The 20,438-nt window shown below is 41.1% G+C and overlaps 2 protein-coding genes across 2 annotated transcripts in view; both read right to left on the bottom strand.

The window, feature by feature from the left end:
* Positions 1-18,299, bottom strand: part of PRRC2C (proline rich coiled-coil 2C) — a 107,192-nt gene extending 88,893 nt beyond the window's left edge. Inside the window, 1 exon segment of the mRNA XM_017866893.1 lies at positions 18,087-18,299. The gene's annotated coding sequence lies outside the window, so the exon portion shown is untranslated.
* The window catches only part of LOC108526218 (ganglioside GM2 activator-like), a 90,049-nt gene continuing 87,693 nt past the window's right edge, over positions 18,083-20,438 (bottom strand). Inside the window, 1 exon segment of the mRNA XM_017866866.1 lies at positions 18,083-18,511. Within this exon segment, the coding sequence (XP_017722355.1) occupies positions 18,083-18,511 (429 nt within the window).

Raw genomic sequence — 20,438 nt, 5'->3', positions numbered from 1 at the left:
GAAACAGAAATTATATATAGTTGCCATTTGTAATAGCAATAAAAAATGAAATACAGTCAGGTGCGGTGGCTTACGCCTGTAATCCCAGCACTTTGGGAGGCCGAGGCAGGTGGATCACCTGAGGTTGGGAGTTTGAAACCAGCCTGACGACCAACACGGAGAAACCCTGTCTCTACTAAAAATACAAAAATTAGCCAGGCGTGGTGGAGCGTGCGTAATCCCAGCTGCTCAGGAGGCTGAGGGAGGAGAATCGCTTGAATCTGGGAGGCAGAGGTTGCAGTGAACAGAGATCATGCCATTGCACTCCAGCCTGGGCGATAAGAGCGAAACTCTGCCTCAAAAAAAAAAAGAAAAGAAAAGAAAAAAGAAATACTTAGGGATACATCTGACAAAAGATATGTAAGACCTACACATTGAATACTACAAAACATTATTTAAAAAGCTACATAAACATGGCATAAGAACATATGCCATGTTCTTGGATCACAAGACCCAATATTAAGATGTCAATTATTTTCCAATTTATCTACAAATTCAAAGCAATCCCAAACAAAACCTCAGAATAAATTTATTGGAGGAAAAAAGTTGTCAAGCTGATTCTAAAATTTATAAAGAAATGGTCTGCCTCTAGAATAGCACCACCACCCCACCCCACTCCCACCCCGCCAGCTTTGAAAAGAATGAAATTGAAAGGTGAATACTACTTGCTTTCAAGACTTAAGGCACAGCAATGAAGACAGCGTGGTACTGGTGTAAAAATAAGACAAATAGATCAGTAGAGCAGAATAGAGTCTAGAAATATAAATACATATAAGCATTTGATTGTTGACAAATGCAAAGAAATTCAGTGGATAAAGGACAGTCTTCCCAAAAATGATACTGGAGCAATTATATGTACATAATATTAAAAAACACTGATTCATACCTCACACCATATATGAAACTCAACTGAAAAATGAACCATAGACAAAATGTAAAACTTGGAACTGTAAAACTTCCAGAGAAAATACAGGAGAAAATCTTTGTGACACTGGGTTAGATAAGGATTTCTTAGATACAACACCAAAAGTAAACTCTATAAAAAATTAAATTTATAAACTGGACTTTTGCTTTTTGAAAGATACTGTTGAGAAATAAAGGACAAGCTAGAGTCTGGAAAAAAAACTGTCAAATCATAAATCTGACAAAGAACTTTTATCAAGAATATATACAAAACTCTCACAACAACCAACCCAGTTTTTAAAAAGAGGCAGGAGATTTGAAGAGACACTTCACCAGAAATATACAAATGGCAGGTAAGCAAATGAATATACTCAGTGATATGGTTTGGCTGTGTCCCCAACCAAATCTCATCTTGAATTGTAGCTCCCACAATTCCCACATGTCATGGGAGGGACCCGGTGGAGGGTAACTGAATCATGGGGGTGGGTTTTTCCCGTGCTGTTCTTGTGATAGTGAATAATTCTAAAGAAATCTGATGGTTTTATAAAGGGAAGTTTCCATGTAAGAAGTGGCTTTGCTTCTCCTTCTGCCATGATTGTGAGGCCTCCCCAGCCATGTGGAACTGTGAGTCAATTAAACCTCTTAACTTTATAAATTACCTAGTCTTGGGTATGTCTTTGGCAGTGTGAGAACAAACTAACACACTCAGCATCATTTGTATTTGGGAAATGCAAATTTAAACCAAAATAAAATACCTCCACACAATTAATACAATTGCTAAAATTACAGAATGATTATATGAGGTTTTGGCAAGAATATGGAAGCACTGGAAATGAAAATAGCACAATCACTTTGAAAAACAATTTGGCAGTTTCTTTTCTTTTTTTTTTGAGATGGAGTCTCACTCTGTTGCTCAGGCTGGAGTGCAGTGGCGCGATACTGGCTCACAGCAACCTCCACCTCCCGGGTTCAAGCGATTCTCCTGCCTCAGCCTCCCAAGTAGCTGGGACTACAGGCATGTGCCACCATGCCTGGCTAATTTTTGTATTTTTAGTAGAGATGGGGTTTTGCCATGTCGGCTAGGGTGGTCTTGAACTCCTGACCTCAGGTGATTCACGTGCCTCAGCCTCCCGAAGTGCTGGGATTACAGGGGTGAACCACCATGCCCGGCCTACAAACACATTTACATGAACATTCACTGATCATGTCTCAGGGAGACAGGCAGGAGATGAAATCAGAGTAGGCAAAAGTCACATTTTGCAGAGCCTTGGATTAGAAGTGTTATCCCTGAGTTTATTCCAAATGCCACAAAAAAAGCTGGGTGTGGTGGTGTATGCCTGGAGTCCCAACTACTGAGAAGGCGGGGTGGGATGATTACTTGAGTCCAAAAGTCAAGTCCAGCCTGGGCAATACCAGCAAGACCCCATCTCTCATTTGAAACAAAAAAACAAAAAAGGTTTTAAGGCCAAGAAAACCCACTGAAGGAAAAAGCTAGTAAAAAAAATCTCAATTGCTGAGTAGGCACAGATGCACTCAGCATAACCACATTTAAGTAACAAAATGGTACAATTTACATAATTAGTAATCCCAAAACCCTTGAAACAGCAAGCTCAGTAGCATTCATCTTCAGCTTGCCAGCTCTGATTTCAAAACCCATCTACACAGTTATAGAGGATATCAAAAGAAGTATATCCTCTATCTATATCAATTTTAATTTTGAAAAGCTTTTTTATTACTTTTACAATGTTAATACTTTTTATATTACTGTCCTACTTGCCATGTATCTAAAACTCTCAATCATTAAGGGCAGAGGATCAGCCTGTAAAAACAAAACCTTCTGAATAACATACCTTTCTTTCCCTGTTTAGGGAAGAGAAAATCATCTTTTAAATTCAAGGGTCTATGACCAACTGAGCAATGCTGGTAAGAAACCAGCATTTTTCATTGTAATTAGATATATCAAAACAGGTACACCTCAGCTGGGAGTGGTGGCTCACATCTGTAATGCCAGCACTTTGGGAGGCCAAGGCATGCAGATCACTTGAGCTCAGGAATTTGAGACCAGCCTGGGCAACATGATAAAACTCTGTTTCTACAAAAAATACACAAATTAACAGGGTGTTGTGGTGGGCACCTGTAGTCCCAGCTATTCAGGAGGCTGAGGCAGGGAGGACTGCTTTGAGTTCAGGAGGTCAAAGCTGTAGTGAGCCCTGTTCACACAGTAGCTCATGACTGTAATCCCAGCACTTTGGGAGGCCAAGTCAGGAGGATCACTTGAGCCCAGGAGTTCAAGACCAGACTGAACTGGTAGTGAGACCCTGTCTCTACAAAAATAAATAAATTAGCTGGGTATGGTGGCACACACCTGTAGTCCCAGCTACTCAGGAGGCTGAGGTGGGAGGACTGCTGGAGCACAGGAAGGCTTCAGTGAGCCATGATAGCGCCACTGCACCCTACCCTGGGCCAAGAGAGTGAGACCCTGTCTCAAAAAAAAAAAAAAAAAAAAAAAACAAGACATGTGCATCTGCATTTTCCATATTTTGAACAGCAAATATTACCTTGTAACAGTTTCGTTTTGTGGGGAAGAACAAAAGTACTGAAATGAAAGAAGAAGTTTAGGAGGAAAAAAAAGGAAGCCAGGGCTTTTAAAGCAGACTGTTTCCAAAAGGTCTAAAAGAAATTTGGAAGGCAACAGTTTATTATAATATATACATTAACCTTTTAAAATCAAAGAATGACACTTAATAGTGATAACAAAAGGACGTTTTTCATGAAAGGATAGCTATCATAGATTGAAACTCTGTGGAGATAACCTGGGCAACATAGTGAGATTGTCTCTAACAAAACAACTAAAAAGTAGCCAGCATGGTGGCGCGCACCCTTAGTCCAAGTTACTTAAGAGGCTGAGGTGGGAGGATAGCCTGAGCAGAAGTTCAAGGCTGCAGTGAGCTGTGATTGCACTAGTCCACTCAAGCCTGGGTGACACAGCAAGATTTTGTCTCTAAAAATAAAAAAATTTAAATTAAAAAAAAAAAGAGAAAATCTGGAGGAAAAAATCTAAGTGGTTTCCACATTTGTTAAAGAGATTAGCTATGGTCTCTCAAATTCCTTTAGTACTCAAAACTATAAGATTCTAGTTTTAATAAAGAAAACCTTAATTTTAAGTAATACTGAAAATTTAGTATATTTGGAAAAATAACCCCCATACTTTAGCAAATTGCAATTTGCTAAATTCAATTAAATGACATAACTTTCTTTCTGGACACAATGGGTTTCTAAATATCCAAACTCTGTTTACCATTCTTTCCTCATTATTCTCATGATAAGTTCAGTTCCCCTGGAAAATAGTGTCCCCCAGACTTAAGTAGTTAACATTAAAAATAAACTACAACAATTTCCAGAGAAGTATACTCTTAAAGTGTTTTACAGAACATTTGTAAATCAAGAAATAATGTGTATTAACTAATTGATAATAGTCAAGTATCACATATAAATATAAAAGGTAAATAGCTTCTGTATAAACTATTTTCTCTGGTTTCCATGACTATGACAGCTTTCAATCTCGTTACTTTTTTTGTCTCTTTTTGCCATCGCTCCCTTTTCTTTTTTGTCTTTTTTTGAGTCTCACTTTGTCGCCCAGGCTGGACTGCAGTGGCATGATCTTGGCTTACTGAAACCTCTGCCTCCTGGGTTCAAGCGATTCTCCTGCCTCAGCTGCCAGAGTAGCTGGGATTACAGTTGTCTGCCACCATGCCCGGCTAATTTTTGTATTTTTAGTAGAGACAGGGTTTTATCATGTTGGCCAGGCTGGTCTAGAACTCCCGACCTCAAGTGATCCACCTGCCTCGGCCTCCTGAGTAGTAATCCCAAAGTGCTGAGATTACAGGCATAAACCACCGTGCCCAGCCCATCTCTCCCTTTTCTATTAGTAAGTGCTTTCTCCTTTGGCCATCTCATCTGCTGTTCACTGCTTCAAATATTTTCAGTAAGGACAATTCCCGAAACTTTCCTTCAAGCTACAATCTTTAGATACACAGTTTTAATGGTCTACAAAACATCAGTTACATTTCTTGTCGGAACTTCAAACTCAAAATGATTAGTTCCACTATTCGATCACACAAATATTTACCCAGTGTCTACCATATATCATGCACCGCTAGGAACAGATGAACAAGAGACATGCTTTCTTCATCCACTGAGTGGAGGTAGAGTTTAGAAATTTGAGGAGGCTGGAAAAGGTTTGAAAAGCAAATGGGAGAATGTGAAAGACAGCCAAGACATTGGCAAGAAGTACTGAAAGCCTAGTAGGGCTGAGTGTCATGGCTCACGCCTATAATCCCAGCACTTTGGGAGGCCAAGGAGGGAGGAATGCTTGAGACAAGGAGCTCCAGATCAGCCTGTGCAACTTAGTGAGAGATCTTGGTCTCTATGCAAAATGAACAATTGGCCGGGTATGGTAGAGTACATCTATAGTCCCAGTCCCAGCTACTCAGGAGGCTGAGGTGGAAGGGCCATTTGAACCCAGGAGTTCAAGGCTGCAGTGAGCGATGATCGCAACTGTTGGGCAACAAAGCAAGACCCAGTCTCCCCTTCAAAAACAGAAAAAAAGCCTAGTAGAAGCTGGGGAGCAGGGGTATACAGTATTCCCAAGTTTGTGCAGTTATGATTCTCTTCAATGTCCAGCAGGACATCTAGGGAGTCGGGAGTGGTAGAAAGCACAAAAGTAGCTGGACTGAATCAGAGATTAGAGTTGCACCAGTAATTAGTAAACTAGTAAAGAAAAGCAAGGTGAATGAAGATATTGCCAGAATTTCTGGAGTAATGTTTTACTGAAGTCTAATCCAGGTAGTGAAAGAAAATGGTTTGAATGCCTATGTTTCTTCCAAATTTCATGTTGAAACTTAACCCCCAATGCAACACTATTAAGAGGTGGGGTCTTTAGGAGGTGATTAGGCCATGTGGGCTCTGCCCTCATGGATGTGATGTATGCCTTATGAAAGGGCTGGAGGGGAACCAGCTATGCACTTCTGTCACCTGAGGACATGAACAAGGTGCCATCTTGGAGGCCGAGATCCTGCCTGTCAGTACCTTGATCTTGGACTTTTCAGCCTCCAGTACCAACAGAAATTAATTTCTGTTATTTATAAGTTACCCAGTCCCAGGCATTTTGTTACAGCAGCATGAATGGACTAAGAGAGGAAGTCAGAAGAGAATGAGGAGGAGAGCAGAAATGACTGGTGATTTCAGTAAGGTTGACTAAAAGCTCTAGCAATAAAATAGTAATTATTGGCAGGGCATAGTGGCTCACGCCTGTAATTCCAGAACTTTTGGAAGCAGAGGCAGAAAGATGGCTTGAGCTCACGAGTTCAAGACCAGCTTGGGCAACACAGCAAGACTTTGTCTTTTCTTAAAAAAGAAAAAAAGAAAAATTAGCCGGGTATGGTGGCTCCTGCCTGAAGTCCCAGCTACTCAGCAGGCCAAAATGGGAGGATCACAGGAGCCTAGGAGGTTGAGGCTACACTGAGCCATGATTATGCCACTGCACTCCAGCCTGGGTGACAGAGGGAGACCTTGTATCCCCCCACAGCCCCACCAAAATCTGAGCTCTAAAGACATAGTATAACATAAAAATACCAGATTAGGGCCAGGTGCAGTGGCTTATACCTGTAACCCTAGCACTTTGAAAGGCGAAGGTGGGAGGAACACTTGAGTCCAGGAGTTCAACTCCAACCTGGGCAACATGGTGGGGCCTCATCTCTACAAAAAATAAAAGTTAGCCAGGCCTGGTGGCACATGCCTGTAGTCCCAGATGCTCAGGAGACTGAGGCAGGAGGCTTGAGACTAGGAGGTTGAGGCCACAGTGAGCCATGACTGTGCCAGTGTATTACTGCCTCGGCAACAGGGTAAGACCCTGTCTCAAAATAAATAAATAAAAATAAAAATAGGCCGGGCGCGGTGGCTCAAGCCTGTAATCCCAGCACTTTGGGAGGCCGAGGCGGGCGGATCACAAGGTCAGGAGATCGAGACCATCCTGGCTAACACGGTGAAACCCCGTCTCTACTAAAAAATACAAAAAACTAGCCGGGCGAGGTGGCGGGCGCCTGTAGTCCCAGCTACTCGGGAGGCTGAGGCAGGAGAATGGCGTGAACCCGGGAGGCGGAGCTTGCAGTGAGCTGAGATCCGGCCACTGCACTCCAGCCTGGGCGACAGAGCGAGACTCCGTCTCAAAAAAAAAATAAAAATAAAAATAAAAATAAAAATAAATACCAGATTAGGACTAAGAAGGTATATAAAGCCTAAATCACTGAAAATTACCAATGAAGAAGCAATCTTAGCAAAGTAAAGATTTGCTCAAAACACACAGAGCTGGAAAGTGGTAGAGTCAAGATTAAATCCAGGCTGACTTCAAAGCCAGTGACCAACACAATCTCATTATTTTAAAAATCAGGATTAACTTTCATTTTAAGAAATTAACAAGCCGGATGTGGTGGCTCNAGATTCCATCTAAAATAAAATAAAATAAAATAAAATAAATACCAGATTAGGACTAAGAAGGTATATAAAGCCTAAATCACTGAAAATTACCAATGAAGAAGCAATCTTAGCAAAGTAAAGATTTGCTCAAAACACACAGAGCTGGAAAGTGGTAGAGTCAAGATTAAATCCAGGCTGACTTCAAAGCCAGTGACCAACACAATCTCATTATTTTAAAAATCAGGATTAACTTTCATTTTAAGAAATTAACAAGCCGGATGTGGTGGCTCATGCCTGTAATCCCAGCACTTTGAGAGGCTGAGGTGGGCGGATCACGAGGTCAGAAGATCAAGATCATCCTGGCTAACATGATGAAACCCTGTCTCTATTAAAAATACAAAAAAAATTAGCTGCGTGTGGTGGCGGGTACCTGTAGTCCCAGCTACTTGGGAGGCTGAGGCAGGAGAGACGTGAATCTGGGAGGCAGAGGTTGCAGTGAGCCGATATTGAGCCTCTGCACTCCAGCCTGGGTAAGACTCCGGCTCAAAAAAAAAAAAAAAATTAACAAACTGAAATATAAAACAATAAAAGTCACTTAAGAGACCCTAAATGATTCATGTTTTCATTATCAAATGTACTGCATTACAATATAGAATAAGATACCAAAGATAAACCACAATAGCAACAAAACACAGCAATATCTCTATTAACAAACGTACTGTTGGGGCATGGTGGCTCATGCTTGTAATCCCAGCACTCTGGGAGCCAGAGGTGGGAGGATGGCTTGAGCACTGGAGTTTGAGACCAGCCTGAGCAACATGGAGAGACCTTGTTTCTATCAGAAAAACAGCCAGGTGTGGTGGCACATGCCTGTGGTCCCAGCTACTCAGGAGACTGAAGCAGGAGGATCGCTTGAGCCTGAGAGGTTGAGGCTACAGTGAGCCAATGATTGCACCACTGCACTCTAGCCTGGGTAACAGAGTGAGACCTTGTCAAAACAAAACACACACACACACACACACACACACACACACACACACACGCTCCAAATGTATCGATTTGTTGCTAGAAATGTCATTTTGTAGTACAAGTAATAATAAGAGTTTGTGAAATAAATTTAAGGTTTCTGGTGATGACAGGGTTTAGACAGCAGACATTAAAAACCAAGCACACAGAGTGTGTGTGTGTGCCTATGTGCATACTATATAGAAAATAATAAGGTAAATATGGTAAAATATTAACAAGTGGGGAATCTGAATGAAGGAATATGGGAATTCTTTGTACTATTTTTGTAACTTGTAAAAAACAAAACAATCAGGCCAGGTGTGGTGGCTCACGTCTGTAATCTTAGCACTCTGAGAGGCCAAGGCAGGTGGATCACTTGAGGTCAGGACTTCAGGACCAGCCTGGCCAACATGGCAAAATCCCATCTCTACTAAAAATACAAAAATTAGCTGGGGGTGGTGGCATACACCTGTAGTCTCAGCTACTAGGGAGGCTGAGGCAGGAGAATCGCTTGCACCTGGGAGGCAGAGAGGGACCCCCCCGCAAAAAAAAAAAAAAAAAAAAAAAAAGGGGGGCATAAGAACCAATGCTCTACAAATCATAAAGAGGGTAGGGGTGCTGATGGACTGATGGGTGTCCCCTGACATTCATATGTTGAAGCCCTAAATCCCCTGGGCTGATATTTGGAGATGGGGCCTTGGGGAGGTAATTAGATTTAGATGAGGTTGTGTGGGCCATGAGGTATTATAAAAAGAGATACCAGAGCTTGCTCTCTTCTCCATTAGAGAATACAGTCAGAAGGTGGCTGTGAGCAATCTAGGAAGAGCCCTCACCAGAACTACCTGTCAGAACTATTATAAAGATAATTCTTACTTTGAGTAAGAAGTTGAATTGGCCACTTACAAGGTCTCTTCCATTTCTAGTAGTTAAAATGAACTAGCAATTCTAAGGTCAAATATTTTAAGAGTACATTTGCCACTATAATAGTAAAGCTAAGAATACCACCATATGTTGAATTCTTTTACTACAAATAGCAGTTCAGCAAAAACATCCAAAATGGTCATTTTTAAAAAAACAAAGTGTAATATAAATAAATCTGTTGGAGTTCTAATTAGGATAGTGGAAGGGCTCAGACTGTTCCTGGAACCTGAAACATGTGAATTAAGTTTCCGGAGCAGGATAAAGCCTTATCAGAACAGAAATGTAGCTATCAAATTTTCTGTACTAAAAACTGCTATCCTTAAAAATTACAGCTGTCTGTCTACTGATTACTTAATGAGGTGATTGCCAGGGCATTCTTTTTAACAACTTACGTATTTTAAAATTGTTAAAATTACACAACCGTTTCTCTTAAAACTGTTTTTGTTTAAATTCTAGCTCTAATATTTAGTAGCTAGGTGACCACCGGCAAATTACTTAATCTCAACAAATTTTTACTTCCTTACCTGGGTGGGCTATAATATCTACTCCAGCACTATTATAAGATTTAATTAACAAAGTGTGTATAAAGCTCTTAGAATATTGTAAAGCCCATAACAAAAGCTTATTTAGTGGCAACCAATATTTGCAAAACTAATATATTAAAAAGAAAAACCCAAACATAGATAATTTCTTCTCTTTTTTTTTGAGACAGAGTCTTGCTCTGTTACCCAGGCTAGAGTGCAGTGGCAGGATCTCTGCCTCCCAGGTTCAAGCAATTCTCCTGCCTCAGCCTCCTGAGTAGCTGGGGTTACAGACGCCTGCCACCATAACTGGCTAATTTTTGTATTTTTAGTAGAGATGGGGTTTCACCATGTTGGCCAGGCTGGTCCCAAATTCCTGACCTCAAGTAATCCACGCACCTTGGCCTCCCAAAGTGCTGGGATTACCGGGTGAGCCATTGCTTCAGGCCCAAAGCACAGATAGTTTCTTAGTCAACCTTTATGTATTATTTTTCTTTTCAAGAGTTTTAGTCTATCACCCATGCTGGAGTGCAGCAGTGCCATCACTGCAACCCTGAACTTGAGCTCAAGTGATCCTTCTACCTCACCCTCCTGAGGAGATAGGACTACAGGCACATGCCACCCCACCCAGTTAACTGAACTTTATTTTTTGCAAGGCCAAAGTATGTTGAATGTTATGGGATTGAAAGAGAAGTATTTGCTCCAAGATGCTCACCTAGCATCATGAATTACAGTTAATCTTTCGGATGACCAAAGGGTTGCCTTTAAAAGTTAGAATATTAATTTTAAATTTATTAAGTGTAGAGAATTGGTTAACATCCCTCCATATCATTGGCTCTCTTCTTCTACCACGGAAATATCCAATCTTAAAACATGTAAACCTATTTCCTTCCTTCTTTCTCTCCTTCCTTCCCTATTATTTTATTTTATTTTATTTTTTAAAATTCCCCAGTCGGGCATGGGGACTCATGCCTGTAATCCCAGCACTTTGGGATAGCACAGCAGGTGGATCATTTGAGGTCAGGAGTTCAGGACCAGCCTGGCCAACACAGTGAAACCCCATCTCTACTAAAAATACAAAAAGTAGCCAGGCATGCTCGTACACACTTGTAATCCCAGCTATTCAGGAGGCTGAGGCAGGAGAACTGCTAGAACCTGGGAGGCAGAGCTTGCAGTGAGCCGAGATCACGCCACTGCACTCCAGCCTGGGCGACCGAGAGAGACTCTGTCTTAAAATAAATAAATATATAAATAAATAAAAATTTCCCTACCTCCTTGCTTTTGATAAGAAACAGGGTCACCTTAAATGTTGTCCAGGCTGGAGTGCAGTGGCTATCCCACTATTGCTCAGCATGGGAGTTTTAACCTGCTCTGTTGCCAACCTGGACCAGTTCACCCCTCCTCAGGCAACCTGTTAGTCCCCTACTCCCAGGACACCCTATTGATGCTGAATTTAGTGCAGACACTCAATCCATATGTAGCACATAGTGTGCTACCCTCCAAAACTCCCAGGCTCAAGAGATCCTTCCACCTCAGCCTTCCAAGTAGCTGAGACTACAGGCACATGCCACCACATCCAATTCCTTTTTCTTTCTCCTTCTTTCATTCTTTCTATGTTCAAGTTTGTCATAAATATAACAGTATAATCAAAGTATTTTTTCTTTCTGATCAGAAAACAAATGAATCAGCATGCGTAGGCCATTCTTGGCTTTTTCCATCCCCCTTTAATAGTTATTGCTTTAAGAGAATTTCCCTGTCACCCAAATGCCAGAAGACTCTAGTTCTACAGTTGGGAGATGTTTTATCTTTCCATATGCTGTATCCTAGTTGTGGTGGGGACTACAAAAATCCATATGTACTAAAACTTATAGAACTGTACACCACAAATCAAATTTCTAAATATAAACTTAAAATTCACCTGTCTAAAGCCTCCTTTGTTTTCAATGTCCTCTTTCTGGTTTCAAAATAAAATTCCTCTGTTCCATTTTCCTAACCTTCAGAAGTAACTGTGTACCTTCCCTACTGTGCTTCTTCAATTAAGAGCTATAAAATTTATATAGCTTTAATCGTAAAACCTAACATTAAAAAGTTACTTATAGATCAAACTACTTGCCACATGACCAAAATCTAAATTTTAATTTAAACCCCAAATTACAAAGTTTTGGGTAAGATTAAATTGTGTTAAGTATTGTTTTACTCTTATCGCTCCTCTTCGAAATTTGATAAACTATGATATTTAATATAGTTTCTTGGTTAATAAAAATATTTAATAAACTACAATACATATCTTTAAAGTACACTGGATAAATTAGAATTCTGTGCTTGCCCAACCACCTAACCCATCTTAGCAAAAAGTTCAAAGTTTTTTTGTTCCTTAGTGACCATTTCTCCAATTTCCCAATTGTTTTTGATGTTGTTCTAAATGTATCCTTAATATGTCTCCTTAAGAAGTCTTTCAGAGCATCCATTGGTCTCCACAGGGCCTTTATGTAACTAGGAAAAATACATCCTTCTGGGGAAATACAGACACTTTTGGCAAGAAGCCGACACCTTGGAGAGAGGAGAAGTGGAGGCAGTTCCTCTGGGAGGCCTAAGCTAGGACACAGGACTCTCTGTAAGCAGAACACAGGCTGACTTGTTGCTTCCTTCAGTCCACCGTCTTTGGGCAGTACACAAGCTGCACAACCATATATAGCAGCCCTGTACCTTCAGATTGTTCACGGGCAAACGGGGAAGAAAAAAATGAATTATTAACTTGGATACCCATTCTCCAACCACATACATGCATCCATCTCTTATCCTTCAGATTCAAGATTTATTCAGAAGGGATCTTCCAACCTCATAGGGAACCTATCCTCCCTTTATCTTTAATTTTCCCTTTTCATGGTTCTCTTTTCTGCTTTAAATATGGTCAAGACTCATGTCTTGATATTGTGTAATATTAAAGAATATTAAATTCAGAAGATATATAGAAATACAGTACAGTCCTCTGAGATGGGGAAATGGATATTATCCTTATATCACAAATCAATATATTTAAAACTTAAGCCAGGTTAACTTGCCCCAAAATTAACAGCTGGCACAAAGTGACAAAAAGGACTAAACCTAGGTTTAAAACAATTGTTTAAAACAATTAGTCCAGAGTCCACTTTGAGTATTCAATGTATCTAAAATCAAGAGATTTTCCTCCTACCCCTTTAACCTTTCACCTTTGTAACTTGACCTAGATTATTTTAAGGTCACCAAGGATTTCACAGCCAAATCCAAAGACTACGTGTCACATATTTTTCTGAACTCTGCTACATTTAGCTCTAATAATCCTGTTTTTAGATTATTCTCTTCTGCCCCGATTTCTATAGTGGCTTCCTTATTTTGTCTTGTTCTTCCCTTGCCATAGACTGTCGTAGACATCCTATTACATTTCTCTATCTAAATAAACCTACTCCTTTGCAGTTTATCATGAAAGTGGTTGTCTCAAATATGTAGTTAAGACTCTAATTCATATCTCTATTCCTGTAATGCTGCCATTTCCTATTTTATCAATCTATTCCATTCTAGGCTTTTGACCTTCATTAACTGTAACTGTGGCCTGATCCTATCCAGTATTCATTTCTTATAGGAGTAATGTCCCAAATGGTGGAATACAAAGACTGGTAGTATATTGGATGATTTTAAGTGATCCACAGAAAATTACGTAAAATCATGTTTATTTTAAAATACACTGGGGGGAAGCTAACGCCAAATAATCATAAAAATTTTCTTTTAAACGGCCAGATGCGGGGACTCATGCCTGTAATCCCAGCACTTTGGGAGCCCGAGGTGGGCGGATCACGAGGTCAGGAGTTCGAGATGAGCCTGACAACATGGTGAAACCCCATCTCTACTAAAAATACAAAAATTAGCCAGGCGTGGTGGCGGGCACCTGTAATCCCAGCTATTCAGGAAGCTGAGGTAGGAGAATCACTTGAACCCAGAAGGGAGAGGTTGCGGTGAGCCAAGACAGCGTCACTGCACTCCAGCCTGGGCAACAGAGTGAGATTCCATCTAAAAAAGAAAAAGAAAATTTATTTTAAATTCATTCAATTAAAAGACAGCGAATGGAGTTGAAGAAAAATATTAAGTAACAGGCAGGTGGTTTGAGACGAAGCAGAAACTGTGAACGATTTAAGTTTGAAAAATACTGGCCAGTAGGAAACCCATGTAGTTGAGTGAGGCACTGAGGCTCTGGATCAATAATTCAAATGCCATTTCTACCACTTAGAAGCTAAGTAACTTTGAGCAAATTACTTAAATCTCTTCCTTTTAGGCTTTCTGCAGTATGGATTTAAATAGATAATTCACAAAATAGTCTTAGTTTAGTACATGGCATAGTAAGTGCTCAAGAAATAATAATCACAATTATTCTTGATTTTTCTTAGCCATCACTGTTTCACTTATAATCAACTAGGCACTCAATCTGTACTATCAGTAATTTTCTGCACCAAATTTCCCTTACCTTCTTATACACCTTTTTAATCTCCTAGCATGAATCCAAAGATTACAAGATAACTTTTAACATTAATCCTGAAGGCTGTGAACACCTTGGAAGTGGACCAAATGCCATATTGCTCTGATTCACTGGGCCTTACAAAATTAAAAGAATATTTAATCTTTGTTGAATAAGCTAAAAATTTTAAAAATCAGATGTAAATAAATCTCACAATGCATGCTATTTAACACAAACTCTTTGAAGGTTACCTGTGATACTATTCTTAGAGGTAAAGGAAAAAAACCTGACAGCATTTTCTTTCGCTCCAAAAAGATATTTATCAGTTAATCTTGTGGGTCTATTCTTTTGTGTTTCTGACCCTTATTCATTCAATAACATATAAACTCTACGTATACGCCAACCACCACACAAGGTGATAAGGACATGGAAACAGTCTAGTAAAGGAAAACAAATATCAGAACACAGAAAATAGAAAAATTACTAGGTACTATGTATTGCTATGTAGTATGCTACATACATAATATCCAGTAGTTTTTTAAATACCAGACGTGCTCCACAAATGATATCCCATCTTCCCTTAATGTTGAGGACATAGCAGCACCACACAGGGGTGAGTATATCACACTGACTATACTTCACGTAATAATTTCATTGCAATCTTTTGTTCAGACTCTTAGATATCAGCCAATCATGTCTGCCAATCAGACAAAAATTTCCTGTTGAAACTAAGTAACAGCCTTGTTTGACTGGATTTGCCAGCAAATACAAGTAGTCACAGGCCCCAAAACATGCTTTCTGATAACTTGGAGGAAAATAAGGACTAGAAGTGTAACTGGCAATGCTGGGAGCAATGGCAGGCACTTCTAGTCCCAGCTACTTGAGAGGCTGAGGCAGGAGAATCTCTTGAGCCCAGGAGTTAGAGGTCAGCCAGGGCAACAGAGTTAGATCTGTCTCTTAAATAGAAAATTTACTAAAGTTATCCTCTCTCTACAGAACGCATTTATCCACAAAGGTGTTCTGGCTGATGCATCAATGAGATTAGCCAGGAATTTAAAATGTTGTGACTCAGAAAACTAACATAGTAACTCTCAGACTTGTAAGCAACAATTAACATAGACTGAGATAAGCTTTCATTGTGTTGTCCTATTCATAAGATGACAAAATCACGCTTTACCGAAGTGAAAGTATGTAATAACTCAGACACAACTTTTGTATCTCCTTCACTGTAAGAATACAATTCTGTACTAACTTATGCAACATTTCACCAATCATCAATCCTTGTCATTTACAAATATGACATAAATAGCATCCAAAACACAAGTTACCTGATTTAACAAACTGAAGCAGTGTTTAGGGGTGACACTTGGAGGGAGACAGGGATATAATATAATCTTCAAAGACACTTTATCAGTAAAGAGTGTGGGGTGGGGGTAAGAAGAAGACAGGGGACTGGAATGAGCCAGAACTTCTGCATTTTCAGCTATGAACAAGATACTCATCCCAAGGATATTTACTGTAGAGCATAAAGAAATCGCTAAGAAGCAAAATCCTGCATATAAATAGATATATTAGGGATAAGGGGAGGTGAAATTTTCTTATGTACCTAAAGAAATATACACATCACCCTGAGAATATACAGATAATATTTATTGCTTGGAAGAGAGTATTTTCTTCTACCAATATCCTACCATTTTCCCCCCATTATTAGTTGACCTTTTACGATGTACTAAGCATAGTAATAAGTCCTTTACATACATTATCCATTATCTTTTTTTACTCCTATAATAAGCCTTTGAGGGAAGTCCTATTATCATCACCATTTTACAGATAAGGGAGTATTCTACCAATAATATGTCAGATGCTTAAATTTAAAAATTTTATCTATGACATAGTAGAGTTAGTTTTAAGTTACCTCTAAGCACTCAAATAGAAAACGGCGCAAAAAAATTAGCCTCTACCCCACCTCCAAAGTGGATATAATCCATTTTTACAACCTGCAACACTTTAACCTTAGCATGCAACAATGTTCATATACTAGTCAAGCTAAAGAAAAACTACCAGTTAATAATGCTTTATCTTATTTAGTTACTACAGTTTATAATTTACAAGGCAGGCTGAAGGTTTAGAGCATCCCCTTTGGGTTCAGACAGTTTGGAATTGAACCTACACAATACTACCAATAATCGCTAAGTGACCTTGGTCAGACTACTCTCTCAGATTTCATTTCCTCATCTGTAAAATGGGGATGATCATAATACCATTTCCCTCAAAGGTCTGTTGTGGGGATTTAAAAAAAAAATGTATGAAAAGGGCTTATTACTGTGCTCAGTGTATAGCAAAGGGTCACCTAATGGAGAACAGCCACACATAAGCTAAGCAGAGCAAACAAAATCACTTAAAAAGGCTATATTCTGAAAATCCATTTACAGAAAAGGAGAGAAATACTATTTGACTACACGCTAAAGACAAAATTCAAATTCAATCTATTCCTAATTTTTTAGGGGATCAATGCATTTGGGGTGAGCCAGAAAAGATGCTGCAGTGCATCTGTGATACACACCTAAAAATGGCTCCAGCCAAAGCAGCATCTTAATTACCAATATGGGAGGTGAAATCTAGTTTTGAAAAATGCTGGGGTTAGGCTTGTTAGGTGCTTAATATCACCGTATTATTTTATTTGCAGGAGTAAGCTATTAAGTACTCAACAATCAAAAATCCTCCGATTTTTCTGGTGCATTCCAAATGAAAATCTTACAGCAGAGCCGCCTACTGTACAATTCTAAGTACTCTAACGAGGTATGAATATGAACCCAGGCTGAAGACCAGCCAATGCGGAAATCCGGGTAGCTTTATAAGTCAGCAAAGATCAGGCATGTCAGACCCTCAAAAGATCCCAAATAATGTCAAAACACACGTACATCCCTTTAAATTAAAGGTATTCCTCTCATGCAAAGGAAGGAAGCCTCTATCAACGTTTCCATTGGCCCCATGCCCTTTTCTTCAGTCCTAAAACGGGGCCTTTACCCTAACACCACCAATACCAACGCTATCTCAAAGACAGGGAGCTACCGAGATTTACCACGCAAGTTAGAGGATGGAGCGGCCTAGAGTGTGAAAAGACTACCCAAATCCTCCTCTGGAGTTGGGCAGCACTTCCCTAGCGGAAGTAGGGTTGGTCTTGATTCCCCGAAGAGCCTCTCATCTCATCAGGTCTTTAATCCAGACCCTCCTATACATTGCTCATTGCAAGTCCCACCCTCACTACACAGGAAGAGGTAGAGAGTGAAGGCCCCGGCTGAGTCCTTCAGTTGTTTGGGGGAACACATACCCCACACTAAAAAAAAAAAAAAAAAGAAAAGAAAAAAGACTGCACGTCCGCCAGTCCAGGAAGACGGAAAAACCCTTCGCTTACCCGGCAACATGCGTAATCCCCTCGCAGGGCCAGGACTGGGGTCCGGGTGGTAGCGAGACAGACCGGTCCAGAACTCCCGCTGCAGACCACATGGGGCGGGTCTGACTCCGGTTTCCCGCTCCCCAAGCTGGAGGCCGACGTCCCCAGACACAGATGATGGTAACCAAAGAGAAGGGAGATGCCCGGACCTAAGGCCCTCTCCACGCGGCCCCCTAGCCTCCGGGCGCCAAGGTCTGGGTGCGCTCCCACGCCCCAGGCCGCACGCTGGCCGTTCCCGAAGGGCCCTCTTTGATCGCGGCCCCCACACCCTCGCTTTCCTTACCGGTCAGGGTGAGTGTCAAGTTTGCGCACTTCTAGGGTCTCCGCCGATCTTTGATCGAAAGAAGGCGGAGAGAAAGCTGGGGTTAAAGGGGTGGCCGGAAGGGCCACCGAACTGGAAAAGCCGAAGCTGCGAATGGACAAACCGCCAAAGCACTTTCGCAGCTTCCCGTGAGGGAGCGAGCGAGCGAGAAAAAGAAGCAAGATGGCGGCTAGCCAGCCCCTACGTAATACGTCATGGCGCTGAGTACGTAGGGCAAATCTCCGCAAGACCACGCTCCTGCGCAGAGACGGCCGGATCACGTGAGGCCTCCGTGGCGACTTGACCCCGGCAGAGGGTGCTGGCGCTTCCTGCTGGACGGAGGGAGTTTGTGCAATCAGAATTATCTTTTCAGGACAAAGCTTCGACCTGAGACCTTTCCAAGAAGTCTTAAATTGAGCACATTTACAAGATGATAATAAGCCTCAGTTAAACGAGCACTCTTATGTCTGGTGGGTGGATGTGTAAATGGTTGAATCAGCAGTTTGCCAGTATGTTCTCAGTGAATTTGGGGGCAAGCTGAGAAGTCTTGGTGTATTGAAAAGTTATCACAGAGAGTGAAAGCAAAACTAATGTGAGGAACAGAGTAACATGGGCTACTGAGAGCACTTTTTTTTTTTTTTTTTTTTTGAGACGGAGTCTTGCTCTTTCGCCCGGGCTGGAGTGCAGTGGCCGGATCTCAGCTCACTGCAAGCTCCGCCTCCCGGGTTTACGCCATTCTCCTGCCTCAGCCTCCCGAGTAGCTGGGACTACAGGCGTCCGCCACCTCGCCCGGCTAGTTTTTTGTATTTTTTAGTAGAGACGGGGTTTCACCGTGTTAGCCAGGATGGTCTCGATCTCCTGACCTCGTGATCCGCCCGTCTCGGCCTCCCAAAGTGCTGGGATTACAGGCTTGAGCCACCGTGCCCGGCCTGAGAGCACTTTTTAAGTTCCTGATTATGGATGTGAAATAAGCCATTCAGTTTATTTATATGATCTCTGCAGCACAGTGTTCAGCTCCGTTGAATAGTAGAGTTCACCCATGCTGGCTTTTACCGCAAGTGTAACATAGGCAGATGCGTGTATCTGGAAGTGGGAGATTATAATGATGATAATATTATGTCAGAACAGGTGGTGAATGTTTAGTAAATGGTATCTTTTGTCCTCTTTGTGAACTACCTATGACTTATTTAAAATTCAAGGATTTCTTACCACTTCTGGTCTGAACGATCTTCCCCGCCAGTAGCTAGTGTGTGTCCATGGAATTGTCACTGTAGCAATGTTAAAATAAATGAAATAATAAACAGAGGTAAATTATGAACACCTCCCTCCCCACTGATTTAATTTGAAGTAGAAAAGTCTGGACTTGCTTGGTGGCTCATGCCTGTAATACTAATACTTTGGTAGGTCAAGGCAAAAGGATTGCTTGAGACCAGGAGTTCAAGACCAATCTGAGCAACATGGCGAGACCCTACCTCTGCAAAAAAAAATTAAAAAGTAAAAAAGCTAGCTAGCCATAGTAGCACATGCTTGTAGTCCTAGCTACTTGGACTTGGGAGGCTGAGGCAAAAGGATCACTTGAGCACAGGAGGTTGAAGCTGCCGTGAAAAGAAGAAAAGAAAAAGTTTTTCTTATTAATATAGGGTCATTGCCAGGGGAAAACCCACTGATCATCCACAAGAGGACAAGGAAGCATTACTTTAGTGAATTTCTACAATCTTCTAGGATTTGGTCTACAGTGTCCTGGTCACAAAAAACATCTTTCTTCGTTTTTTGGAGGCAGGGTCTCACTTTGCTACCCAGGCTGGAGTGTAATGGCATGATCACAGCTCACCGAAGCCTCAACCTCCCAGGCTCAAGCAATCCTCCTGTCTCAGCCTCCCAAGTAGTTGGGACTACAGGTGCTTGCCACCACATCTGGCGTTTTTTTTTTTTTTTTCCGGTAGAGACGAGGTCTTGCTATGTTGATTGGGCTGGTTTCGAACTCCTGAGCTCAAGCAAGCCTCCCGCATTGGCCTCCCAAAGTGCTGGAATTACAGGCATGAGCCACCACGCCCAGCCAAAACATCTGTCTTGAGCAATGGAGAACAACTTCAGCAATCAGATGAACTTAAATTAACCAAGGTCATAAGACTGACATGTATTAAGTTATTAATTTCCAAGAGCTTTAATTTATATGCTTGAACACTCACAACTGCAAAGCCAATACTTTTTTTTCTTTCTTTTTTTTTTTACTTTTTGCCAGAAAGAGAATGTCTCCAGTGTTCCAGCATGGACCCAAGGTGTTGTCTTTTCTTGAATACATTTTCTCATTCTCCTTCCTCCCCTTCCCTCCCC

This window comes from Rhinopithecus bieti, unplaced genomic scaffold (assembly GCF_001698545.2).
Source record: "Rhinopithecus bieti isolate Rb0 unplaced genomic scaffold, ASM169854v2 scaffold_1853, whole genome shotgun sequence".
NCBI lineage: Eukaryota > Metazoa > Chordata > Mammalia > Primates > Cercopithecidae > Rhinopithecus > Rhinopithecus bieti.
This window is presented reverse-complemented; position numbering and strand designations above follow the sequence as displayed.